Here is a 26,489-nt window from a genome sequence, read left to right as displayed (position 1 = left end):
ACCTAGTATATATATAGAGAGCCCAATCGCAGTGTTAAGAGCACTTGGGAGTGATATAGATGTTCGTAGGTGTAGTAGCTTAAATGGTCTCATTTAGGTGGTGTTTGGGACTCTTTTGGTACCATTTAGGCAGAAAAAATGTGAAATCATAGTGATTAAGGTTTAGGATTGAATGAGAAAACCCCAACCCTACCTTTTCTATATAAATACCCCCTTTATGAATGGAAGATACACACTTCATTTAGTAATTTTCTATGGTGTAAGATTAGCATTAGCATCTTGTTTTAAGAATTTCTTAATCTTGATTAGAGGTTTGATTATATCATCTACAACTTATGTAGACTTTTTGTGAGGTGAGCATTTGGGGGGGGGGAGTCTTTTCTGCCCCCCCCCACCACACCCCACCAGTCACAAAAACATACATCTGTAAACAACCTGTAAATCTCAGATTCTCTACTGTAAAACTTTGCACAGAACAAGAAATTGAGTTAAAATGGACACTTTCACACAGTGCTAGAAAACTTACAAAGTTAAAATGGGACGTGAAACGACATCAAATACAAATTGTGAAATCACTCCACTCCTAAGGCACACAATATAATGTCCCTTCATTCACCACAAAGGTGGCTTAAGATGTGACAACGCATACACATAAGAGAGATGGATACCATAGCATAAAGACAAGAGTATATACTATAAGGGAAAGCACTCTCCTACTATAACATACAAAGGTCGGTCCATAGTGTGAACCCCATATATATGCCTTGTCATTGATGCTAGTAAGAGTGTGAGGGTGTGTGTGAGGAGAGGGATCTTACCTTAAAGCTATCTTGACTGCATGAGCAGGTGCTATAACTATGCCATAACTCTAATACACCAAAGTGGCTATCACACAACATGTAAAAACCATTGGTGGCATATTACACATAATCTCACCAAATATGTTAGTGGCTTAAGTGTGTAGCTATCATCCTAGGGTGTCACCCATATTCGCACGAGTTGAGCTCGATATCTTAACAAGGCTTAGATGCAGACACAAGAAATGCCTTCCTCTATTTTGGGATCTCACTTTTGCGAGTGGCTTAAGTGTGGAGCTATCATCCTAGGGTGTCACCCATATTCGCACTAGTTGAGCTCGATATCTTAACAAGGCTTAGATGTAGACACAATAGGTGCCTTCCTCCGTTTTGGGATCTCACTTGCTTCAAATGTTGGCATAAGCCTTAGATTCTTTGAGGCTCAGGTTAAGTACACATAGTAGGTGTTCCTTTATCAGAGAATCTTTCTTTTCACTCGTTTTCGAACAACCCCAAAAAACAACCTCTAGCATAGAATTATGTTTATAACAGAATGAGAAACAAGAATATTGCATAACACTTGATGGCCTCTCAATCGCATAAGCTAACAAAAGCATTCATCTCACAATTTCTTTTAGAACAATTTGGACATTTTTTTGTTGCATGATTAAGTGAACAAAATGTGAATGGTCATGCATCATATGTAAAATCTCTAAGTTTATAAAATCTTAAAGTAAAACAAGTTACTTGACTACATGGTGCTTAAATCACATGCACAAAAATGAAGTGGCTACATTAACATCAAGCTTAAATCACATGCACAGAAATGAAGTGGCTACATTGACATCAAGCTTTCAAAATGTGATAAAATTTGCATGTCTTCTAGCATGGATATTGGAAAGAAGGCTCCAAAAATCCTTTTTTAAAAACACAGTGTGTCCAAAAATTGAAGAGTATATAAAAACCTCATTTATGAAGGTCAGGAATATCCAAACATGGCACATATATCATATATTTCTAAATCAAAATTAGTCATTGAAAATAATTTAAACTAATGGGAATTTCACATAGTGATGAATAATAATAATTTAAACTAATGGGAATTTCACATAGTGATGAATAATAATAAAAAGGAAATACACTTTTTTACTTGACAATGTTCTACAAGATAGAAAATCTTGGTGAGGCAAAGGGGGAGAAGTGCTTATTTGCAGTCCACACTCCACGAGCAAACACTTTTGGGCCACAAATCGTCTTAGGTGGGTGATGGTTCTTTGTATGATGATGGCATGTCCTAGTGGTCTATTCATAACAAAAAAGTTCAATTAGCTATTTTTTTAGGTTTGGCATTATTTTTGTTGCTCACAAAATGGGTGGATTATGGTGCAAGCAAGCTAAAAGCAAAAATTGGGAAAATATGTCCATTAGCCAAAAAAAAATCTTGCCAACTGAGGGACTTTTTTATTGACAAACTTGAATTTACCAATCATATAACACCATTTTAGTGGATAATGGTGGCCTATGGGTGCATCCACATTTAAGCATGGTCCTTCCTAAACACAAAAGATAGATGTATGTCACCTTACGAGTCATAACAAGGATGGGTTTGGGAAGAGATAGGTTGCCGGAGTCTAGAATGTGTTTATCCAAATCCTTCTCAAATTCATGGAAAAAGGGAAAAAAAACTCTAAAAAATCTTCAAATTTACTATAATTAGAAAGAAATATGGAAAAAAAGGTTCAAATTCACAATTTCCTCTTTGATCAATCCATGGTGAAAAGTATTGATGTAAGGCTTAGGGAAAATAATATCCCAAACACACTGACTACAACACAATTAGCCAACAAGCACACATAGCAAATTCGAATACTTTTTTGGGGAAGTTGTTTAAACCTAACTATGTCAAAGTTCTAGCACACAATTCCATGGTTTTTTTGAGGTGGGGGAGATAGTCTAGCAGTAAGGGCTCTTGCCCTACACCACGATGGCGAGGGTTTAATACCCGCCCCCATTAGGCATGTGGTCTATCAAATTCCGTCTTAAAAAAAAATCCTCGCAATACAAATTTTCAAAAAAAGAATCCATGTTTATATGAGTGCTTATTTTCACATGGGTGCAGACACCCTCTGCTATATCTCCTCGCCCAACACATCTAGATGTTTGCGACCCCAAGTCCAGAATCCACACACACGTGTAAAGCTCAACACTACATATAATTTGTGATAGCAATTTCTGTTGTCATTATTACATGCAAGAGAAGGTAACATTTTACTGCCATTGAAGTTGCATCGCCTCGTTATGGCGGTGGTGCTCGCTGCTGCTGGGGCCACTCCTCCTTCCCTCCACTACTACTACTTTGGCCATGCATATTTTTCAACTCTTAAATATTGACATGACCAAGATGATTATGCCAAATTTCAATCTCCCATCACACCTATATCATGAGTGAGGATTAAAACTTACTGTTACATACCCTGCTCAACCATTTGTTCAACTGAAGGCAGGTTCCTTGCAGTGTCTAGAACACGAAATACATCAATCAGTTTCATTTTGCGATCGTGCATAGACAATGTCAACTTACCAACGTGTACAATAGGATGCACAACATCATCACTTGTTTCCACATACCTTGGTTTTTCCATGTTTTACATATCTCTAAATCACTCTCCATGACTGGTCATGTGGTTAGAAGCACTTGAATCAACAAACCATACATCTCTAGGATTCCATATATTTGCAGTCATGGAACTAAACATCTACTACATCATAAAAAGATGCTCCTTGCTTCTATCTGTCCTGCAACTTGCTTGCTTGAAGATACCTAGTTCCCATAAGATACATAGTTCCCTTGTTCCTGTAACTTCCAACTTTTAATCCCGTTCAGCTTTTTATAGTACTCCTTTGCTATATGACATGATTTGCCACAATAATAATACTCCATGCTATTTCCACTGTGATTTCTTTGCCATCCACCTCAGCCTCTATGGCTGGCATCTTCCACATGTTTGTGCTTAGATTCTTGTTGTTTCTGACCATGATTTTTGTTTCCAAAATGGCTAGCACCTTGGCCTCTAGATGTTGGCTTGTTGAGAAGGCTTTCTCCTACATATTTATTGATGATAATTTACTCCCGACACTTAAGATGTGACAATGCATCTTACCATTGTGCTCATTTGCTCCTCTTGCCTACTAGGAGCTACCTACTTTCTTCCAAATCAAAGGGAAAGAGATGGAGTTATCCTTACCCATGTATCGTTTCCTTTGCTTGCTTGTTGAGTTCTCCACTTGAACCGATGCTTTGATACCATGAGAAGAATGCGGGGGAGAGAGTGAGCTTGAGATCCTTTTGCAAATAAGAAAATACACACACAAAAGAGTAGATAATCACATAAGAGAGATCAACGTGAACCGACGTTTTGATACCATGAGAAGGATGCGTGGTATTAGAAGGATGCAAGAGAGAGGGTAAAGATAACTCCATCTCTTTTCCTTTTATTTGAAAGCTATGTTGAAGGGGACACCTATAGTGGCTAGGATGTATAATTAAGTGTACAATTAAGTTGTCCCTTGCATTCACCTTATGGCTCAACATCAGCCATTCAAAAGTGCGCTCATCGAACTGCCCCAGAACCGAGGGGGAAAGTTAGCTTGCTTGCTTTTTGTCCCCTCCCTTAAAGTACCCTCCAAAGGGAAAGAGATGGAGTTACCCTTACCAATGTACCCCTTCATTTGCTTGGCTCTTGCTTGCCTTTTCAGTTCACCATGTGAACTGATGCTCCTATACCATGAGAAGAATATGGGAGAGAGGGTGAGCTAGGGCTCCTTGCAAGAAAACACACAAACAAAAGAGTAGGCATACACACAAGATAGATGGATACCACAACATAAAGTTTAGAGTATATACTATAAGGGAAAGTACTCTCCTACTATCACATACAAAGGCCGGTCCATAGTGTGAACCTCATATATATGCCTTGTCTCATTGATGCTAGTAAGAGTGTGAGGGTGTGTGTGAGGAGAGCGATCTTGCCTTGAAGCTATCTTGACTGCATGAGTAGGTGCTATAACTATGCCATAACTCTAATACACCAAAGTGGCTATCACACAACGTGTAAAAACTATTGGCGGCATATCACCCATAATCTCACCAACTATGCCAGGGGCTTAAGTGTGGAGCTATCATCCTAGGGTGTCACCATATTCACACTAGTTAAGCTCGATATCTTAACAAGGCTTAGATGTAGACACAATAGGTGCCTTCCTCTGTTTTGGGATCTCACTTGCCAGTGGCTTAAGTGTGGAGCTATCATCCTAGGGTGTCACCCATATTCGCACTAGTTGAGCTCGATATCTTAACAAGGCTTAGATGTACACAATAGGTGCCTTCCTCCATTTTGTGATCTCACTTGCTTCAAATGTTTGCATAAGCCTTTAATTCTTTGAGGCTCAGGTATCCTGGTTGGCTTTATAAGTACATGTAGTAGGTGCTCCTTTATCAGAGCATCTTTCTTCTCACTCCTTTTCGAACAACCCAAAAAAACAACCTCTAGCATAGAATTATGTTTATAACAAAATGAGAAACAAGAATATTGCTAACGCTTGATGGCCTCTCCATCACATAAGCTAACAAAAGCATTCATCTCACAATTTCTTTAAGAATAATTTGGACATTTTTTCGTTGCATGATTAACTGTACGAAATGTGAATGGTCCCATCATATGTAAAATCTCTAAGTTTATAAAATCTTAAAGTAAAACAAGTTACTTGACTACATGATGTTTAAATCACATGCACAAAAATGAAGTGGTTACATTAACATCAAGCTTAAATCACATGCACAAAAATGAAGTGGTTACATTAACATCAAGCTTTCAAAATGTGATAAAATTTGCATGTCTTCTAGCATGGATATTGGAAAGAAGGCTCCAAATATCCTTTTTAAAAAACACAATGTGTCCAAAAATTGAAGAGTATATAAAAACCTCATGTATGAAGGTTAGCAATATCCAAACATGGCATATATCCCACGAGCAAACACTTTTGGGCCACAAATCTTGTTAGGTGGGTGATGCTTCTTTGTATGATGATGACATGTCCTAGTGGTGTCAAAACAAAAAAATTCAAACAACTATTTTTTAAGTTTTGCATCATTTTGTTGCTCACAAAATGGGTGGATTCTAGTGTAAGCTGAAAGCAAAAAATGGGAAAATATGTCCGTTAGCTAGAAAACAATATTGTCAACTGAGGGACGTTTTTTTTAAACTAACTTAAATTTACCAATCGTACAACACCATTTTAGTGGATAATGGTGGCCTATGGGTGCATCCACATTTGAGCATGGTCCTTCCTAAACACAAAAGAGGGATGTATGTTAATTTATGAATCACAACAAGGATGGGTATGGGAAAAGATAGTTTGTCGTGTAGTCTAGAATGTGTTTAATCAAATCCTTCTCAAATTCATGGAAAAAGGGAAAAAAAACTCTAAAAAATCTTCAAATTAGCTATAATTAGATTGAAATATGGAAAAAAAGTTCAAAATTACAATTTCGTCTTTGATCAATCCATGGTGAAAAGTATTGATGTAAGGCTTAGTGAAAACAGTATCTTGAACACACTGACTACAACACAGTTAGCAACAAGCACATATAGCAAATTCGAATACTTTTTTGGGGAAGTTGTCTAAACCTAACTATGTCAAAGTTCTAGCACACAATTCCATGTTTTTTTTGAGGTGGGGGAAATAGCCTAGCGGTAAGACACCACGAGGCCAGGGTTCAATACCCGGCCCCTTCTCTCGCATGCCATTAGGCTTGTGGTCTGTCAATTTCTGTCTCTAAAAAATAACCTTGCAATACAAAAAAATAAAAAATTGCATGTTTTTACAAGTGCTTGTTTTCACACGTGTCTTTGCTATATCTCCCCGCCCAACACATCTAGTCCAGACTCCACACACTCGTGTGTGCTGACACGAGTAAAGCTCAACACACTGACTACAACACAGTTAGCAACAAGCACATATAGCAAATTCGAATACTTTTTTGGGGAAGTTGTCTAAACCTAACTATGTCAAAGTTCTAGCACACAATTCCATGTTTTTTTTGAGGTGGGGGAGATAGCCTAGCGGTAAGACACCACGAGGCCAGGGTTCAATACCCGGCCCCTTCTCTCGCATGCCATTAGGCTTGTGGTCTGTCAATTTCTGTCTCTAAAAAATAACCTTGCAATACAAAAAAATAAAAAATTGCATGTTTTTACAAGTGCTTGTTTTCACACGGGTCTTTGCTATATCTCCCCGCCCAACACATCTAGTCCAGACTCCACACACTTGTGTGTGCTGACACGAGTAAAGCTCAACACACTGACTACAACACAGTTAGCAACAAGCACATATAGCAAATTTGAATACTTTTTTGGGGAAGTTGTCTAAACCTAACTATGTCAAAGTTCTAGCACACAATTCCATGTTTTTTTTGAGGTGGGGGAGATAGCCTAGCGGTAAGACACCACGAGGCCAGGGTTCAATACCCGGCCCCTTCTCTCGCATGCCATTAGGCTTGTGGTCTGTCAATTTCTGTCTCTAAAAAATAACCTTGCAATACAAAAAAATAAAAAATTGCATGTTTTTACAAGTGCTTGTTTTCACACGGGTCTTTGCTATATCTCCCCGCCCAACACATCTAGTCCAGACTCCACACACTCGTGTGTGCTTACACGAGTAAAGCTCAACACACTGACTACAACACAGTTAGCAACAAGCACATATAGCAAATTCGAATACTTTTTTGGGGAAGTTGTCTAAACCTAACTATGTCAAAGTTCTAGCACACAATTCCATGTTTTTTTTGAGGTGGGGGAGATAGCCTAGCGGTAAGACACCACGAGGCCAGGGTTCAATACCCGGCCCCTTCTCTCGCATGCCATTAGGCTTGTGGTCTGTCAATTTCTGTCTCTAAAAAATAACCTTGCAATACAAAAAAATAAAAAATTGCATGTTTTTACAAGCGCTTGTTTTCACACGGGTCTTTGCTATATCTCCCCGCCCAACACATCTAGTCCAGACTCCACACACTCGTGTGTGCTGACACGTGTAAAGCTCAACACTACATATGATTTGTGATAGCAGTTTCTGTTGTCAGAGTGTCACGCAACAGAAGGTAGCAGTTTACTGCCATCGAAGTTGCGCCGCCTCGTTATGGCGGTGGTGCTCGCTGCTGCTGGCGCCACTCCTCCTTCTCTCCGCTGCGCCGCTGCTGGCAAGAATAACTCCACCGTTCTATAATTTACTTGCTCTTGATTCTCATTAAAGCTTGTGTGCACGAGGTGCCTCACCATTTATTTGCGGTACAGGCGTGTGTGTGTGTGTGAGAGAGAGAGAGAGAGAGGGGTGATAGCCCCAACATGTTACATCTATGTGGTGTGTGCGCTCTCTCTCACACCAACACGTGACATCTGTGTGTGAGAGAGAGAAATAGAACAGGCACAGCACATCCGCCATAAGGCTTCAATAATAAAAGAACAGAAGAACTGAGGGTAGTATTAGCTAATGAAACTTCACAATAGGGAGTACATCAGTTTAAGTCTAAGTAGGATTTGCCTTTTTTGGAATATGGAATTCTTGTATGATGGCTCTCTACCATTGCGAAAAACTGCCCACTAGCCCTCTTGTCGTATTGCTCGTACCTTGCCTAGGTCTGATCCGTTTATCTTGCCTTTATGAGCAATGATTGCATGGTTTTGCTTGTCTTTTGGAGGTGGTTTGTGGCAGTGATATCTCATGAGATGCTTGATGTCCCCTTGAGTATGTTGTTCTACGAGCTGTGATAGTCTCCATGCTTATACCACCCATCTGGTAGTCCCCCAACTTGAAGTTGATGATATGTGGATTCACGGAGCTTGTGCTCCATGAACTCAAATGTAATTTGAGTCTTGAATTCTTTCTTAAGGCTTTGGACCGTGATTTGAGAGAAAGAGAGAGAGATATTAAGCGTCCAGTAAAGACCCAATGGGCCTATGAGACCAAAGTGATACAATAATGTCCATGGTGAGGGAGGGGGCGGGGTGGCTGTGGCTGAAGCTCTCTCAAGAAGGTGTCCCTGTGTCTGTGGAGCTCAAGCAGGAAGAGGCCTAGGCAACGTTGGTTCTGGAAGTCAATGATCCTGGAGAGTGGACCAAATCCCTCATGAAATAGATGGTGAAATCTCCCGCGGGTCTCATAGTATACTGGGCAGCGGCATATGTAATGCTTCTTCGTCTCAACCTTTGTGTGGCGTAATCGGTAGATCCTCTCCTCTCTGGGTCTCTGTATGAGCTTCCTGGCTCTGAAGATGCGCTCAACTCTACCTGTCTCCACTCTGAGGCGGTGGGATGAAACCCGTATCTGGCCAATCGCAATCCGCATGGCATGGGACATGTGAACACTCAAGTAGCCCGGCTGTTGGATGAATCCATCCTTAGTGAGTGTGAGGAAGTGATCTCTGTGGAAGTGCATCTTCGTGGGGAGCTCCGGAGGGAAATGCTCTTAAAGAATAGGTTCTCCTCTCTACAAGAATGATCACTATGGATGGCTTTGCAAGGGGGTGAACATGATGTGCAACAGGTGGGAACTGTGGTGCACTATGAATGCTTAAGCTTAATGGACAATATTGCGACATTATGGATTGTTTCGTTGTACAAAGCATGCTTATGGAAATGTTTGAGGCGCTTTTCTCCGAAAATGGCCCAAGGAACCACCTAACGAGTATTTTGAACACTGAAATGTCACCATCTCATTGACAACGCGAATGACAACGAATTGATAGCACGAATAGTCATATGAAGTCACGAATTGACATTACCAATAGTCACGAGAAGAATGTGCATCCCGCTCCTATGATATTGGTTTCCGGGAAATTGAGTAAATAAAATGGTAATCTAGTGACCATGACCTAGTTAAAGGTGATCGCTTCGCTCAGGCTTCCTTCGGGTGCTATAGAGAAGTGTTGAAATTTATAGATGGGTTTGCCTTGAACCATCGTTCATAGATGTGTGCTGAATCGTATCATTTTAACAGGTTTGATGAAATTCTAGCCGAATGTTTTGCTGATCAATCCTAGTCTTCAATCTTCTTCCACCCCCTGTTTGTTAGTTGTCCCCATGGTGCTGCCCAAGGTTGTCAGAGGCGTCAGAGGAGTTTGGTACGAGGCAGGTATGGTACGTACCTGGAAAGACTCGTATTTTTTAGAGACGTTAGAGGCGTTTGTTATATATGTATATAGTGAAAGTTTAGAGAGAGAGAGAGAGAGAGAGAGAGAGAGAGAGAGAGAGACTAGAGTGTGTATGTATGAGCCTTGAGGGAGGGAGAGAGAGGGTGTGTATGAGAGGGAGAGAGAGTGTGTGTGTGAGAAAGAAAGCTGTATTAAACGTCTGCAAAAGGCCAAAATGACCTATGAGACCAAAATAGTCCATCATCATCATCTGGATACATCATCAAGATTCAAGGGTACAAAGTAAAATGAAATGAACTGAAATGAATTGGTAGAGTATAGAGAGAGCTCCAAAAGTGGGTATAAAAAACATCATCATCCTAGTGTGTTTGAAGTTTGAACTTTGACCTTAAAACTTTGAACTTTGGGTCTTGAGAAAGGCTTAAGGGAGGGAGGGAAAGAATGAGGGAGAGAGAGAGAGTGTGTGTCTAAAGACTCGAACCAGAAAAAAAAAAATTTAAAAAAAATTACAAAATAAAAAAAAAATAAAAAAAAATAAAAAATAAAAATAAAAATAAATATTTATATATTTTATGTGGATGCCTCAATCAGGCAGTCGTACGCCTCGAACGCCTCTAACCGTTAGAGGCGCGTCTCGTAACAACTATGGTGTTGTCCCATTGGCTGTCTTTTTGGCTATTGCCAGTGGTTTGCATGCTGAGGTGCCTGCAACCTGACTGCAGCTTTTTGCCCACGGCCTCGTTGGCTGCCCACTCAAGGTGGCTGCCACCAATGGCCAACATGCTGCCTGCTGCCTGCTGGCGCTTTCCTAGCCTGGTGCCTTTGGGGCTCCAACAACTGTTTTCTTCTGTTTTGCCTCATTTTTTCCTCTTCTCTTAGTCCCTTATTATTTTTTTTCTTTTCTTCCTCCAGCGGTTTCAGCATCAGCTGTAGGATCCAATTGTGTACAGGCATTTAATTACCTCTGGTTTCTCAACTTCAGGAGGGCTTGATGGAAGCTACCTTGGTGAGCTGCATCACAAGAAACCGACCATCTGTGTTGAGATATCGAGCTCCTCTAGTGAGGCAGTGGACACTGATGACCCGCCTGGGGGATAGGCTCCACATTTATACCACTGGCATGGTTGGTGAGATCATGGGTGATATGCGGCCAGTGGGATGACATGCTGTGTGATAGCCATTCTAGAGACTGGCATAGTTATAGCGCCAGCTCATTTAGTTGGGTTCACACTATAGAGAACCCGTGTATGTATTTGTTGAGTACCTTTCATATTATGTGTACTCTTATCTTTGTATATGGTGTGTTGACTGTTGAGTGAAGAAGAAGAAGATTTTCAGCCTCTCACCTTGTGTGTTTTCTATTAGGGTTTTGTGAGTGTGTGTGTGCTTGCAAGAGCTCAAGCTCTCTTTTCCCCTGCATCTTTTCATTGTATGAGAGCCTGGTTCATGCTAAGGGCTGAGCTGCAAGCAAGAGAACCACAGGAAGCGGTACGAGGGTAAGAGCTTCAACTACTCTTCCCTATTTATATTGGTGACTACACCCTTGTCGGGAGCTCTACGGGAGGCACCGGCAAACGATCTCTGATTGAGGAGCTTTCTTCGCGGGAGTAAAGCTATATAGGGCTACTACATAGTCCTATCGGACTGAAATTTTCGGGCCGAAAAAGCGTTTCAGGCGCGTCTGGACCTCCGTTTTTCAGAAAGCAGGCGATTTCGAGCACTGCGGGTAAGCATCGATTCTCTGCAGAACTCTGTTTTAAGAACTGCAGGAAGACAGATTGGCTGTGCAGACACTGTGGGTGCTGCAAAGAGGTCAACAGTTGCCATTGGGGTGTATGTATGCACATTGAGGTCACTGGTTGTGACATTTGAGTGTACTGTAGTACCGCTGCAGAAAATACAGCAGTGTGCAGGACAAACCAGAGTGCTGTTTCTGGTAAAATTGTGTGTTTGGCAAGATGTCAAATGATGGGATAACCCAGATTGTGGCTGAGAAGCTTGATAAGAATAACTTCCATGCTTGGAGGTTCAGGTTGACGAATTTCCTGATGGGAAAGGGCTATTGGGACTACATAGAAGGTGAGCATGAAGAGGCACCAGAGATACCGGACATAAATCCGACTGTTGCAGATGTGAAGGAGTTTAAAGACTGGAACCAAGGAGCCAGGAAAGTTATGTATTGGCTTTCCATTAGTATACAGGACACCATGATTGGGCACATTCAGGATGCCAAGTCCCCCCAAGGAGGCGTGGGACACCTTGGTAAAGCTCTATGAAACAAATACCAAGGCACGTAAGATACAGTTGAAGAATGAACTTCATACTGTGGAGAAAAAGAGCATGTCTGTGAATGACTATGCGCTGAAGATAAAGGGTATTGTGGAATCCCTTGCATCTATTGGTGTGTCAGTAGATGATGATGACAAGGTGGAAGTCTGTCTACGTGGTCTCGGGCCACAATACAAGGCGTTCAAGACGTCTATTGAGACTCGGGAAAACATTCCCAACTTTACAGATTTGGTGTCTATGCTGATTATAGAAGAGAAGAGCTTGGGTGAAGACCAACAATCTTCACAAACCAAAAACAGTTCGAAGCAACAGGCCTTCTACACAAGTTCAGGAAGAGGACGAGGAAGAGGAGGCCGTGGACGCGGTCAAGGAGGTGGCCGAACAGGTAATCAGAATTATGGCCAGCAGCAGCAACAACAACAGTCCCAGAATACACAACAACAACAACAACAACACACAAGTGGAGAGGCAAATTCAGAGGCAGGGGGAGTCAAAGAGGCCGTGGAAATTGGCAAAGGCAATATAATGATGCACGTGAATGCTATTATTGTGGTAAGCCTGGACATGTGCAGGCAGAATGTTATAAGAAGCAGGCTGACATGCAAAATGGAAAAGTGCAGCAAAACAACTATGCATCCTCAAGCAGAAACAATGAGGATAATGAAAGGTTATTTGTTATGCAGTATGTCGTGAATGCCATGTCTGAAAATGTTGAAGCAGCACAAAAAGATGATGTATGGTATGTGGATTCAGGTGCTTCGAACCACATGACAAGTCATGGGGAGTGGTTCAAGGAGATGAAAAACCCGGAAAGACCAGGTTTTGTGGAAACAGGGGATGACACTGCTCATCCAATTGCCCATGTTGGAGATGTGCCATTGTCTATGCAGGATGGCAAAGTGAAGTATCTTGTTGATGTACTTCACGTTCCAAACATAACAAAGAATCTGGTTTCAGTTGGCCAGATGATTGAGCAGGGTTTGCAGGTTAGGTTTAACCCTGATGGTTGTTATGTTGAAGACTTTAAAGACAAGTGCAGGTTGGTTGCAAAAGGCAACAGAGTGGGCAGAATGTTTACGTTGAATGTAGACATGCCTGAGATGAGTGCTGCGATGTTTAGGAATTGTTGCAGACATAGACATTTGGCATAAAAGGATTGGACATGTGAATGTGCAGAGATTGAAGTCTATGCAGACTAAAGGAATTGTGACAGGGCTGCCAAAATTTAAAGTGGAAGGTATGCAGAAAATATGTTAAGCATGCCAATTTGGGAAGCAAACAAAGCATGTGTTTTCACGTAACAGATATGTGAGCAGAAATGCACTAGATGTTGTGCATTCAGATGTATGGGGTCCTACGAAGACCATGTCTATGGGAGGCTGCAGATATTATGTGACATGTATTGATGACCACACAAGGAAAGTGTGGGTATATTTCATGAAGGAGAAGAGTGAGGTATTCACTCACTTTCAGAATTTCAGAGTTTTGGTTGAAAAGCAAACAGGGAAATATGTAAAGTGCCTAAGGTCAGATGGAGGGGGAGAGTACTTCTCCAATGAGTTCTCTAAATTTTTGAAGAAGAATGGTATTCGGAGACAGTTTACATGCAGATACACTCCGCAACAAAATGGAGTTGCTGAGCGGAAAAACAGGCACGTTGCTGAGATTGCGCGAGCATTGATGGAAGAGAAGAATATGCCGCATAGCTATTGGGCTGAGGTTGTTTCTACAGCAGTATATATCATGAACAGGACTCCAACTGCAGCCATACATGATGTAACTCCAGAGGAGAGGTTTACTGGCAGAAAACCTGATTTGTCTCATCTGAAAGTCTTTGGATGTATTGCATATGTGCATTTGTCAGATGAGCTGAGAACTAAGCTGGATCCAAAAGCTGAAAAATGTGTGTTTATTGGATATTCCCTTGAGCAAAAGGGTTACAGGTGTTATAACCTTACTACACGTGAGTTGAGGGTAAGCAGGGATGTTGTTTTTGATGAAATGAGCAACTGGTATGTTGCTGAAAAAGAAGCTATTGGGGCTCATGTGAGTGTAAGTGTGGTTGCACAGAATGCAGGTCAGCAATCACAGTCTTTGAGTGGACCAGGAGAGTCCTCATCTAGTGGGTCTGTTGATAGGCCATGGAGTGGCAGGCTGCGTCATAATACCAGTCCTGCAAATACGATTAGTACATCACGTAAAGGAAAAGAGAAAGTGGTTGAGCCCCTTGGTATGCCTGACATTTCTGCAGGGCATTCTCATGTTGATGGAGAGTCTAGTGGCTCAGAGATGAGCCTTGATGAGGAGCTTGGGATCCCAGCTATGAGAACACCTGGTGTAAAGAAGGCTATGGAAGCCATGAATGAAAAGCTGCGAAGATCTGGGAGAGTGAAAAATCCTGTGCAGAGATTTACTTATGATGGTTATGTGGCACATCACTATGCATATATGGCAAAGGTTGTGCAGGTTGTAGAGCCCACATGCATTGATGAGGCTGTTGGAAATGTGTATTGGGAGAAAGCTATGGATGAGGAGATGAATGCACTATATGGAAATGAGACTTGGGATTTAGTGCAATTGCCTGAAGGCAAGAAAGCCATTGGATGCAAGTGGGTGTACAAAGTAAAACATAACAGTGATGGAAGCATAAACAGGTATAAGTATTAAGGCTAGATTGGTAGCCAAAGGATATGCGCAAACATATGGCATTGATTATGAGGAAACTTTCAGCCCAGTTGCCAAGATGGCAACAGTGAGAGTTGTGATAGCAGTGGCTGCGTCAAAGCAATGGTCTTTACATCAGATGGATGTAAAGAATGCATTCTTGCATGGGAATTTGCAAGAAGAGGTGTATATGTTGCAGCCACCTGGTTATGAGGATGTGGGTCACCCCGAGCATGTTTGCAGGTTGAAGAAAGCCTTATATGGCTTAAAACAAGTACCAAGAGCATGGTCTGACAAGATTTCTGAATATCTTGTCACTATTGGCTTTCATGTAGCCAATGCTGTATGTGAGACATGGTGATAGAGGAGTTGTGCTTGTTGTCATCTATGTAGATGACTTGATCATTACGGGGGACCATGATGCAGAGATCTTTGATGTAAAGATCTTGCTTAGACAGAAGTTTGAGATGAAGGATTTGGGGGAGCTCAGATATTTCTTGGGCATTGAGGTGATTAGGTCACCACATGGTTTTGGATTACTGCAGAGACAGTATGGCTTGGACATGTTGTCCAAGTATGGTATGACAGGCTGTAAGCCTATCTCAGTGCCATTGGATCAGAATGGCAAGTTGAGTGCAGATTCAGGAGAGATTCTGGAGGATCCTACTATGTATAGACGCATAGTAGGATTTGAGCTATGCTGTTGGGTTGGTGAGTCAGTTTATGTAGGTTCCACGGAAACCGCATTTGGATGCATTGAGACGCATACTGAGGTATGTGAGGTCTACTTTGCATTGTGGACTATTCTATGAGACTAGGACAGAGATATGTGTACATGGGTACACAGATGCTGATTGGGCTGATAGTATCTCAGATAGAAGATCTACCAGTGGATTCATGTTTTCTTTGGGGAGTGCTGCTGTGACTTGGAGCAGCAAGAAGTAGCCTACGGTTGCTCTATCCAGTACAGAGGCCGAGTACAGAGGAGCTGCTATGGCAGCATGTGAGGTAGCTTGGTTGAGAAAGCTACTTGCAGATTTGGGTCTATTCAGTGGATAGACAAGTTGTCATTTTCTGTGACAACATTAGCAGTATACAGTTGGCCAGGAACCCAGTCTTTCATGCTCGTACGAAGCATATAGAGGTCCACTACCACTTCGTCAGAGAGAAGGTCTTGGCAGGAGACCTTGACCTTGTTTATGTCAGCACAGAGGATCAGGTAGCTGACATCTTCACCAAAGCATTGGGTACAGAGAAGCTCCGCAGATTCAGGGCTTCGCTTTGGTGTACATGAGATGGAGTTGAGCTCGAGGGGGAGTGTTGAGATATCGAGCTCGTCTAGTGAGGCGGTGGACACTGATGACCCGCCTGGGGGATAGGCCCCACATTTACACCACTGGCATGGTTGGTGAGATCATGGGTGATATGCGGCCAGTGGGAAGACAGGCTGTGTGACAGCCATTCTAGAGACTGGCATAGTTATAGCGCCAGCTCATTTAGTTGGGTTCACACTATAGAGAACCCGTGTATGTATTTGTTGAGTACCTTTCATATTATGTGTACTCTTATCTTTGTATATGGTGTGTTGAGTGTTGAGTGAAGAAGAAGAAGATTTGCAGCCTCTCACCTTGTGTGTTCTCTATTAGGGTTTTGTGAGTGTGTGTGTGTGCTTGCAAGAGCTCAAGCTCTCTTCCCCCCTGCATCTTTTCAATCTGGAGGCCATGTAAGAGACAACAAGTGACATTGGGCGGTGGACAAGGGTGTGTCACATTCATCTTCTTGGCCTATGATGCCTCGGCTAGCAGCCTCCTTTAGAGGACTTTCTAATTCTACGATGCATTTTTCTTGATGGAGACATTTCTTCTCACCTGACATTGACCTGAGGTCCATTTTCTGGTCCTTGCCATCGGGTCTGGTGGTGGAGTTTTCTGACACCACAGTGTCTACCTGTGTGCATCCGGTCAAGATCTCATTTCTTAAGTTGATCTTATCTTTACGGACCTGTAGCAGGTTTTCGTCTCCTGGGCATCTTCCCTCAGCGCATTTGAGCTGCTTCATGCCATCAACTGTTATGTGGGTGAAGTCGTGGACTTTCCCTAGTACAGTGTCTACCATTGCACGTGCAGCAAGATCCCATCTTTCTGGTTGATGTTTTTTTCACTGGTGAAACCCCTGCAGCATGTTTCCATCCCTTGTTTGGATGGCATTGTGCCCCTTTATTGCATTGAGTTCTGAATTCTGGGGATTCCGAGGACAAGTGCTTTCGATGAAGTGTACGTGGCGAAGCAATGTCTTCAGTGACAGAATTCTTCAAGACACCCTCTCCAGTTGAGAGACCAGCCCACCACCAACCAGAACCCCTCCGGTTCTTCTCCTTCCCTCTACTCCTTCCTTTTCCTGGAGGGTAGGTGAGAGAGATCATTCCTGTTATGTGCCTGAAGGCCATAAGTAGGCTGGCTTTATAAACGAGTTTAGGCTTATGATTATTGGACTTAGTGTAAAGTGTTTTAGCTGTTGGCTTTATTGCTGATTTCAATCAAGCCTATATAAGTCAATGGATTGCCCATAATTGATCACCTCCAGCTGGGAGGATTCTTAGAATATCAGGACACAAACAAGGGTAGGTCTACCTATCCTCAGTCTTGAGGCTTGATTGGTCTTTTACGCATGTTTGTGCAAGATTGTGTTTTGAGGTCTTTCTATCAGCTCAGACACTGCTTTAGATAAAGGGCCTGTTTTCCTCCAGCTGGGAGGATTCTTAAAATATCAGGACACAAACAAGGGTAGGTCTAACTATCCTCAAGCTTGAGGCTTGATTGGTCTTTTATGCGTGTTTGTGCAAGATTGTGTTTTGAGGTCTTTCTATCAGCTCAGACTCTGTTATAGATAAAAGGCCTGTTTTACGCGCCCCCCCCCCCCCCCCCCCCCCCCCTCTTTCTTCTCCACTGACCCTTTCACGAAAAATGGGAGAGAGGGTACTCAAGCTGAGCATCAGGAGGCTTTTGTGTTCTAGTACGAGAAAGGTTGACGATGAAGTCCACTTCTCACTTCTAATGCAAGAGGGGACCTATGTTATGTACTTGGACACTAATCTATGGATTAGGGATCTAAGCTAGTGGGGTTAGGGGGCTCTGAGATTAGGGATTAACAGGCCGATATTGTGCTAGGGTTCTTGGATTGATAAAATAGGCTTAATGGTTGTTTATAGCAAGCTAGCTACTTATAGTGTAGTTATCACTATATCAGGGAGGGCTTGGATTATTATGAGAGCATATCTTTCTATCTTTAGTGGTGCATTTGCCCTATCAACTACTTATTTGCTGCACTAATTCTTTCTATTTGCTACTTCCCTTAGTGCTAGGCTTCATTATGGCCGAGTCTGCCCTGCATCTCCGGAGGTTTGACAGAAACTCAGTACGAAGGGCTTTGTGTGAATATATGCTCTTATGTGTGTGTGTGTGTGTGTGTGTGTGTGTGAGCATATCTTGATACAGAGTTCTGCACCCACTATTGGGCACTGATGACGTTAGTGGGGATGTCATAGTATCTAGTCCATACTATGCATAATTGAGTTGATAGTTATATAGTCTTGTGGGTTGACTACCATGAGTATATAACATGCACGCTCATAAAAGGTGAATTTGGACATGTTCTTGGATTCATCGAGGTATATATATATATTATGAGAGACAGTTGTGCAAATGCACCACTGAAGGTCTGGCTTGGACTAGGAGAGTAGACTTGCTCATGCTGTGCACATGGCGAGTACATAGGTTGGTGTGTCAAAGGCCTTCGGGTAGGCTTCGGTGTGGTATGGGACGCGTGAGTTAGACATGGGCCTATGGGATTGTGCAGGAGCCCTAATCTTGGCTCGGGGGAGATTGGTGGATGCCAGTTCTGGTTGGGAGGTGAGTTAGCCTGCTACCTTATGACTTGATTTAGCACTAACCGTGTTTTCATGTATATATCTTGAGAAGGACTTTACAATTGGTATCTTAGCAACCCTAACATAGAGGCTGATGAAGCTATGCGTATCTAGGCGTTGATGTCAGGGTTCTAGGTATTTTGCTCATCGCTTCTTTTTCCCTAAAACTATAGCTCTCTTGTTTTTTAAGGATTTGCTGGTGTTGATGTTGCATGATGTTGTGGGATAGAGAGATGGAAAGAAGCGTTGCTTTTTTACTGTGTATAAGTACCCGAGAGAGAGAGAGAGAGAGAGAGAGAGAGAGAGAGAGAGAGAGAGAGAGAGAGGGGTATGTACTGTCTGGAATGCAATGCAATGGTCAATTGAGGTGTATGTTGTACTGTATCCATGAAATGTTGTTAAGTTCACCTAGCTAAGTCTGCATGCATGCTTTCAGTAGTAGTCGTCTTTCTGGAAGGCGGACTGCACTCTAGCTGTTTGGATTAACTTCCAAACGTTCCCCTCAAAGGCAATCGGTATGGGCAATTTCTACCCCCTTATCCTATTGGGCAAAGTCAGATAGCTTGGCTAGTCGATGCTGGCTGTGGTCCAGAACCACTAAAGTGTTGAGTCTTGACCGCGACGTGTATGCTGGCCGACAAGTGTGTATGTTCTAGTAGAGCTGGCCGACTGGGTTCAGGCTATTGTTTGCCCCTTTTCATGGTCCATGAGCCATGCCATAAGGCAAGCCTCATGCCCCCTACATGCTTACATGCTTTCTATAGGTTTCTACATGCTTGCTATGGACTCCTATGCTAGGATGACCTACATGAACTGATTGTTCTCCAAGTGGGTTAATTACAAACTTTGACACACAAGGCTTGGAAAGACCTACGTAGCTCGTGCCTAACATGGCCTTAGATTGCGGCTCACAATGGGGTCACGGCAGTGTACGACAAATAATCCTACAAAGGTACTAAATCTATAGAAGTATAGCACCATGATGAGCCAGTGTGTCACATGGCACCTCAATGCATGGGTGCATGTGACAAACCATCGTGTCTTGGGCGATTCTTTGATGCCTCTGCCTCTATTCTCGTAAGTGTTAATCACCACTTTGCCGCCTAGCATTCCTTCTATTCCCCCCGAATGAGACCCGTTGTAAAAGTTGTTACAATCAATATTCTTGGCTTCGGCTCATGATGCTTCAGTTTCTGGTCAAGATGAGCTGGCACTCATTGGCAGTGAGAACTGTGGCAGTGAGAACTGTGGGGCCTATCCTCCTGCCAACACTTGGCACGCCCAGTGGACACTGCGCCAGGAGTTGAATCCTTCTTTTGGCCCTTGAACTGGAGGAAGAAATTTTCCGGAACCAGTGCAGATTAGGAATTTTATTTCCTTTCCCATCCTTCCACAGTCGATTCAGCTGACGCATTGATGGCTCTGTATACAAAGCCAACCTTCGTTCTGGTGTGTATCGGGGCTTGTAGTTTCTTTTGTGTCTGCTCATTGTGGCATGTCCTAGGCCTGTTTTCTCTCCTGGTCTCCTGTGTTCCACTTCTATTACTTTGGTGTCTGGAAATTTGATTTGTGCCCTTCACATGACCGACGCAGCCATTTTTCCAGAAAAAGCGCGTGGCTCTGGATATTCCGAAGAGATGGCATCATCATAATAGATTTGACTTTCCAGCTCTCTTGTTCTACTTCTATTGCCAGTGCTTGAATCCTATCCATATGGAGGTCTTCTGGAATCTTGAGAGGGGCTCCTCATTGTTTCTCCTTTTCCCTTTTTGGCCAGTCTGATCTGTTTGTGAGTGGTACTGGCGGTGTCACCTTCTGCAAGGGTTTCTACCCCCTTCACCCCGGGCTGTTAGTCAGGACACTGATCCGCTTCCTGTTATGAACCTGGAGCTGGTTGCTCGGGTTTCTTTGGGCGCCTGGTGCAGTACTTGCGAGTTCTGACTCTCTTCTGCTCTCTGCTTGAGGTTGCAGTGCCAGGTCTTTGTCCAGTCATGGAACAATCGGATTTCCACTCGATTGCCAAGAGGGCCAGTCCACTCAACTCGCTCAACAGTTCGATTTTATCCCGTGCTAATGCGTTCCTGGTCTTGCTCTCTCTTAAGTCCCAATCCTCGAAGTCCTGAAGCGTGTCATCCTTGGCTTCCAAGTCCTTTGCATGTCTTTACTCCTTTTCTTGGATCTCATTCTTCATCTTTGCCAGCTCCATTTTAGAGGAGTTGAGGGCTTCATTGAGGTCGTCCAAAGAGTTATGTTCTTTGGCTCCTTTGCAGGTTCTCCCTAGGTTAGTGCTCGCGTGCTTCCTGAGTTCTTTTATGGCCTCCTTATCCGTCTTCTGTTGCTCCTTGAATTCCTCCATTAGCCCTTCCAGCTCTTCAATGTGGGCCTTGAGTACAGTCTCTTCGTTTGTTTTATCCTCCAAGTGCTTGGTGGTGGCTAGAATGTGTTCTCTCATCTCATTAGCAGGGATTGTCCATTGCAGTGCTGGTCCACAGCACCAGCTCTTTGCGTTTGCTCCCTTTTTTTGCTCTACCGCGGCTTTTTTGCCTTCTGCCTTTTGGTTCCAAAACTTGCTCTTCCAGACTTCCAGCTCTTGCGCAAGTTCTTTATTCTGCGCCTCCAGCTCCTGGGTTTCTGTCACCAGCCTGGACATTTCCTAGTCTGAAAGGGGTCTGGTGGACTCCAGGATGTTTAAATATTTGGAAAGTACAAGCTTTGGGAATGGGGGATTATCCTAGAATACAAAGGACCACACTCCTAAAATTTAGGAGAGTTGCTATTTTTGGCCCGCTCCGATGGAAATTCTGTTCGCGTCATTACATGTGGAATTGAGCAGATACCAAGAGTTGGCAAAGTGCCTATGACAGAATGTCTACCAGTTGGGATATTTTTAGAGGTAAAGATTATGGAAGGACCCATCTCTTAGATTGGGACATGTGGCAAGAAAGTGGACCAAAGTGAGACAAGTGGCCTGACACTTGTTAGAAAATGGATCAAAATGAGACAAGTGGCCTCACACTTGTCACTTCAGCTATTGTGTGGCTCTCCACTTGTCATTGTAGCCTTCTCTTGCCATTTTAGCTCATGGGAGGCCCAAATCTATAAATTGGAGCCCTCTCTCTTCATTAATGGAGGCTCTCTTGCTGCACACTAGCCTCTACCACCGTTGAAGGTTTCTCTAATGATGGCTACTCTCTTTCTCTCTCTCTTGAAGGCTGCCCATGAAGAATACCGGCTGTTGGGGACTGTTTTGGAGGCTTCCATCGCGAAGAAATACTGAAGGCAAGGGTATTCAATCATTTATTATGATTTCTAGCCATTGTATGTGTTGTACCAGCATTTGTACTTGTTGTACCTGCTGTACCAGCCACCGTACCGGCTGTACCAGCCACTGTACTTGCTGTACTTGCTGTACCAGCCACCGTACCGACTGTACCAGCCACTATACCTGCTGTACCAGCCACTGTACCTGCTGTACCAGCATTTATACTTGCTGTACTTGCTGTACCAGCCACTGTACCGGCTGTACCAGCCATTGTACCTGCTGTACCGACTGAATGGAGAGTTGTACTTACTGTACCCTCTCTATTGCATGAAGACCCGTGGTTTTTGGGGAAGAATCAGTACCCACACGGAGGTATATGGATTATATTGTTGGCTCGGCATTTCTACAGCCTATGTTCCGGCTTGGTTGCCTCGTGTTGGGCTGTGTTATGGCATTTGTATATGGATAATCCGGCATCTCCCGTGGGGAGAGTAAGGCCCTCAAAGCTTGTACATGATATTGTTCTCCTTGGGTAATAAAATACTCCAAGGGGGGGTCGGCCCATTCCGGCCTCTATGCAGTGTCACACGTGCAAGCTCCATTTTCAGCATTTGTGGATGTTTTGTTCTGCTTTATGTTTTATGCAAAGTGATGATGGATATGTGTTAAGGCTGTGGCCATGTTTAAATGTTTTAATATGCATTGATGGTATCAACAAGTGTGTCAAAGGCCCTAGTCCCCCGGGCACCCCCGCTGCGAGTTACATTGGTATCAGAGCATAGGCTTTCTTGGAAGCGGAGGCTTCCTTCTATCAATAAGGAAGAGAAAAGATCTCAAGTGGGGACCACACTTACCATCATTGCTGTTAAGCATGGCCAGCCGCTTCATAGCTTATGAAGCAAGAGCATGAGCAGTAGGCAGCTTGTTGATATAAGGATTTATGAATTCACGGAATTTTATCGTGGAAGTGTGAAGTTGGCTTTATGTGCACACGTTTAGCACTCTTTCCATATGGATATTGTGGATTATATTATCAAGCTTACAGGCAAGCTATATGGAGATATATCTCAAGATATCTTAAGGATATGGTGACGAGATATTTCTGTTGGCTTCATGACCAACCTGGCAAAGAATAGCTAAGTATACTTTGAGTTTGCAAAGTTGGTGCTTTTGCTATTTACTATGAAGTGTTTTTGATGTTCACTAACCCTTGTATAGCTATGCAAGGAGAAAGGTGTTGTTGTTTGCCTTGAGATGGTTTCAGGGAAACATTGTTTATGGCTCCCTTTAATGGGATGAATTCTTTTCATGGCTCCCTTTATTGGGATGGAATATATCTATGGAGATTTCTTTCTTGGACGAGATTTATATAGATATTGGGCTTAACAGGCAATTTCTATGGACGAATCTGTCCTAGTTTATAGAGAAGAAATCTTTGGTTATCTCATGGATATGATGCTTTTATGGATTAAGTTCACCTCTACTCCAAGGTGTGTGGTTAGCACTGAGTATGTGGTAAGAGTTATGGTATACAAGGATTATGGTATACAGGTGTATGGATTCCTGGACTTCTTTTCTAGGAATTTGGATCCATCCTCAGGTTTATGGATTATTCTTTTTGGCTCTCTTTATTTGGGATGCATTGGACTTATGGAACTCATGGTTCACTTACCTTGTGTAGTGTTCTCTTGTCCTACGTGCTCTCTTGAAGATTGTTTTTACCATGTGAGGGTGGAACAATAGAGAGCAGATGGAAGGGAACCATGGGCACTTCAAAGGGTAGTGACAAGCACAACATACCCTGTGTAGTGTTCTCTTGTCCTACGTGCTCTCTTGAAGATTGTTTCTACCATGTGTGGGTGGAACAATAGAGAGCAGATGGAAGGGAACATGGGCACTTGAGAGGGTAGTGTGAGTTGGTGGCCGAAATGCCTATAAACTATGTGTAGCAGAAATTCTTATGGAACACCAGGTTATCTATGCCTGCGAGTGATTGTTTTCAGGACTCCTTGTTTAGCCGCCCTGTGTAGTATTTCTCTTGACCTAAGTGCTTTTCAAGATGTTGCTACCTTGCTTGGTAGAACATAGAAGAGAATATGGGCACTGAAGTCGGGCCGGGCGTCAAGGCAGTTCCTTGGTGATCTACATCGACATACCATTGTTTTCTAAATGTTGAATTTCATATGCATTGGCATGGATTATGCTATCTGGACTTATGGGACTGTTTTGTCTCACCCATTTATCTTGGGACATGATTTTGATATTGGTATTATGGAGATTTATTTAGTCTCGCCCATTTTTTTGGGACATGGATTCTTCAGTTATATTGGATTTTTTGAGACTGTCTCGTCTCGCCCAATCGATGGGACATGATTATATCTTGAATATATGGCTTGAAGCTTAAAGTTGCGGACAACTTTTAAGAAGTTGGGGAGGATGTCACCAGCCTGGACATTTCCTAGTCTGAAAGGGGTCTGGTGGACTCCAGGATGTTTAAATATTTGGAAAGTACAAGCTTTGGGAATGGGGGATTATCCTAGAATACAAAGGACCACACTCCTAAAATTTAGGAGAGTTGCTATTTTTGGCCCGCTCCGATGGAAATTCTGTTCGCGTCATTACATGTGGAATTGAGCAGATACCAAGAGTTGGCAAAGTGCCTATGACAGAATGTCTACCAGTTGGGATATTTTTAGAGGTAAAGATTATGGAAGGACCCATCTCTTAGATTGGGACATGTGGCAAGAAAGTGGACCAAAGTGAGACAAGTGGCCTGACACTTGTTAGAAAATGGATCAAAATGAGACAAGTGGCCTCACACTTGTCACTTCAGCTATTGTGTGGCTCTCCACTTGTCATTGTAGCCTTCTCTTGCCATTTTAGCTCATGGGAGGCCCAAATCTATAAATTGGAGCCCTCTCTCTTCATTAATGGAGGCTCTCTTGCTGCACACTAGCCTCTACCACCGTTGAAGGTTTCTCTAATGATGGCTACTCTCTTTCTCTCTCTCTTGAAGGCTGCCCATGAAGAATACCGGCTGTTGGGGACTGTTTTGGAGGCTTCCATCGCGAAGAAATACTGAAGGCAAGGGTATTCAATCATTTATTATGATTTCTAGCCATTGTATGTGTTGTACCAGCATTTGTACTTGTTGTACCTACTGTACCAGCCACCGTACCGGCTGTACCAGCCACTGTACTTGCTGTACCAGCCACTGTACTTGCTGTACTTGCTGTACCAGCCACCGTACCGACTGTACCAGCCACTATACCTGCTGTACCAGCCACTGTACCTGCTGTACCAGCATTTATACTTGCTGTACTTGCTGTACCAGCCACTGTACCGGCTGTACCAGCCATTGTACCTGCTGTACCGACTGAATGGAGAGTTGTACTTACTGTACCCTCTCTATTGCATGAAGACCCGTGGTTTTTGGGGAAGAATCAGTACCCACACGGAGGTATATGGATTATATTGTTGGCTCGGCATTTCTACAGCCTATGTTCCGGCTTGGTTGCCTCGTGTTGGGCTGTGTTATGGCATTTGTATATGGATAATCCGGCATCTCCCGTGGGGAGAGTAAGGCCCTCAAAGCTTGTACATGATATTGTTCTCCTTGGGTAATAAAATACTCCAAGGGGGGGTCGGCCCATTCCGGCCTCTATGCAGTGTCACACGTGCAAGCTCCATTTTCAGCATTTGTGGATGTTTTGTTCTGCTTTATGTTTTATGCAAAGTGATGATGGATATGTGTTAAGGCTGTGGCCATGTTTAAATGTTTTAATATGCATTGATGGTATCAACAAGTGTGTCAAAGGCCCTAGTCCCCCGGGCACCCCCGCTGCGAGTTACATATTTTGATCCAAGTGGCCTCACACTTGTCACTTCAGCTATTGTGTGGCTCTCCACTTGTCATTGTAGCCTTCTCTTGCCATTTTAGCTCATGGGAGGCCCAAATCTATAAATTGGAGCCCTCTCTCTTCATTAATGGAGGCTCTCTTGCTGCACACTAGCCTCTACCACCGTTGAAGGTTTCTCTAATGATGGCTACTCTCTTTCTCTCTCTCTTGAAGGCTGCCCATGAAGAATACCGGCTGTTGGGGACTGTTTTGGAGGCTTCCATCGCGAAGAAATACTGAAGGCAAGGGTATTCAATCATTTATTATGATTTCTAGCCATTGTATGTGTTGTACCAGCATTTGTACTTGTTGTACCTGCTGTACCAGCCACCGTACCGGCTGTACCAGCCACTGTACTTGCTGTACCAGCCACTGTACTTGCTGTACTTGCTGTACCAGCCACCGTACCGACTGTACCAGCCACTATACCTGCTGTACCAGCCACTGT

General features: G+C 43.1%; 1 protein-coding gene across 2 annotated transcripts in view; it reads left to right on the top strand.

Annotated features, from left to right (window-relative positions):
* The first annotated feature begins 7,898 nt into the window (after window positions 1–7,898).
* Window positions 7,899–26,489, top strand: part of LOC147629076 (uncharacterized) — a 60,495-nt gene continuing 41,904 nt past the window's right edge. Inside the window, exon 1 of one of the 2 annotated variants that reach the window (XR_015267884.1) lies at window positions 7,899–8,052. Coding sequence is in view for 1 of the 2 variants with exons in the window: in XM_086812320.1 (XP_086668446.1) it covers window positions 7,992–8,052 (61 nt within the window). In the remaining variant the exon portion in view is untranslated. The remainder of the gene's footprint in view (window positions 8,053–26,489) is intronic. The other variant, XM_086812320.1, reaches the window with a different exon arrangement.

This window comes from Cibotium barometz, chromosome 18 (genome assembly GCF_041138505.1).
Source record: "Cibotium barometz isolate CiBa-2024 chromosome 18, ASM4113850v1, whole genome shotgun sequence".
NCBI classification, from domain to species: domain Eukaryota; kingdom Viridiplantae; phylum Streptophyta; class Polypodiopsida; order Cyatheales; family Cibotiaceae; genus Cibotium; species Cibotium barometz.
This window is presented reverse-complemented; position numbering and strand designations above follow the sequence as displayed.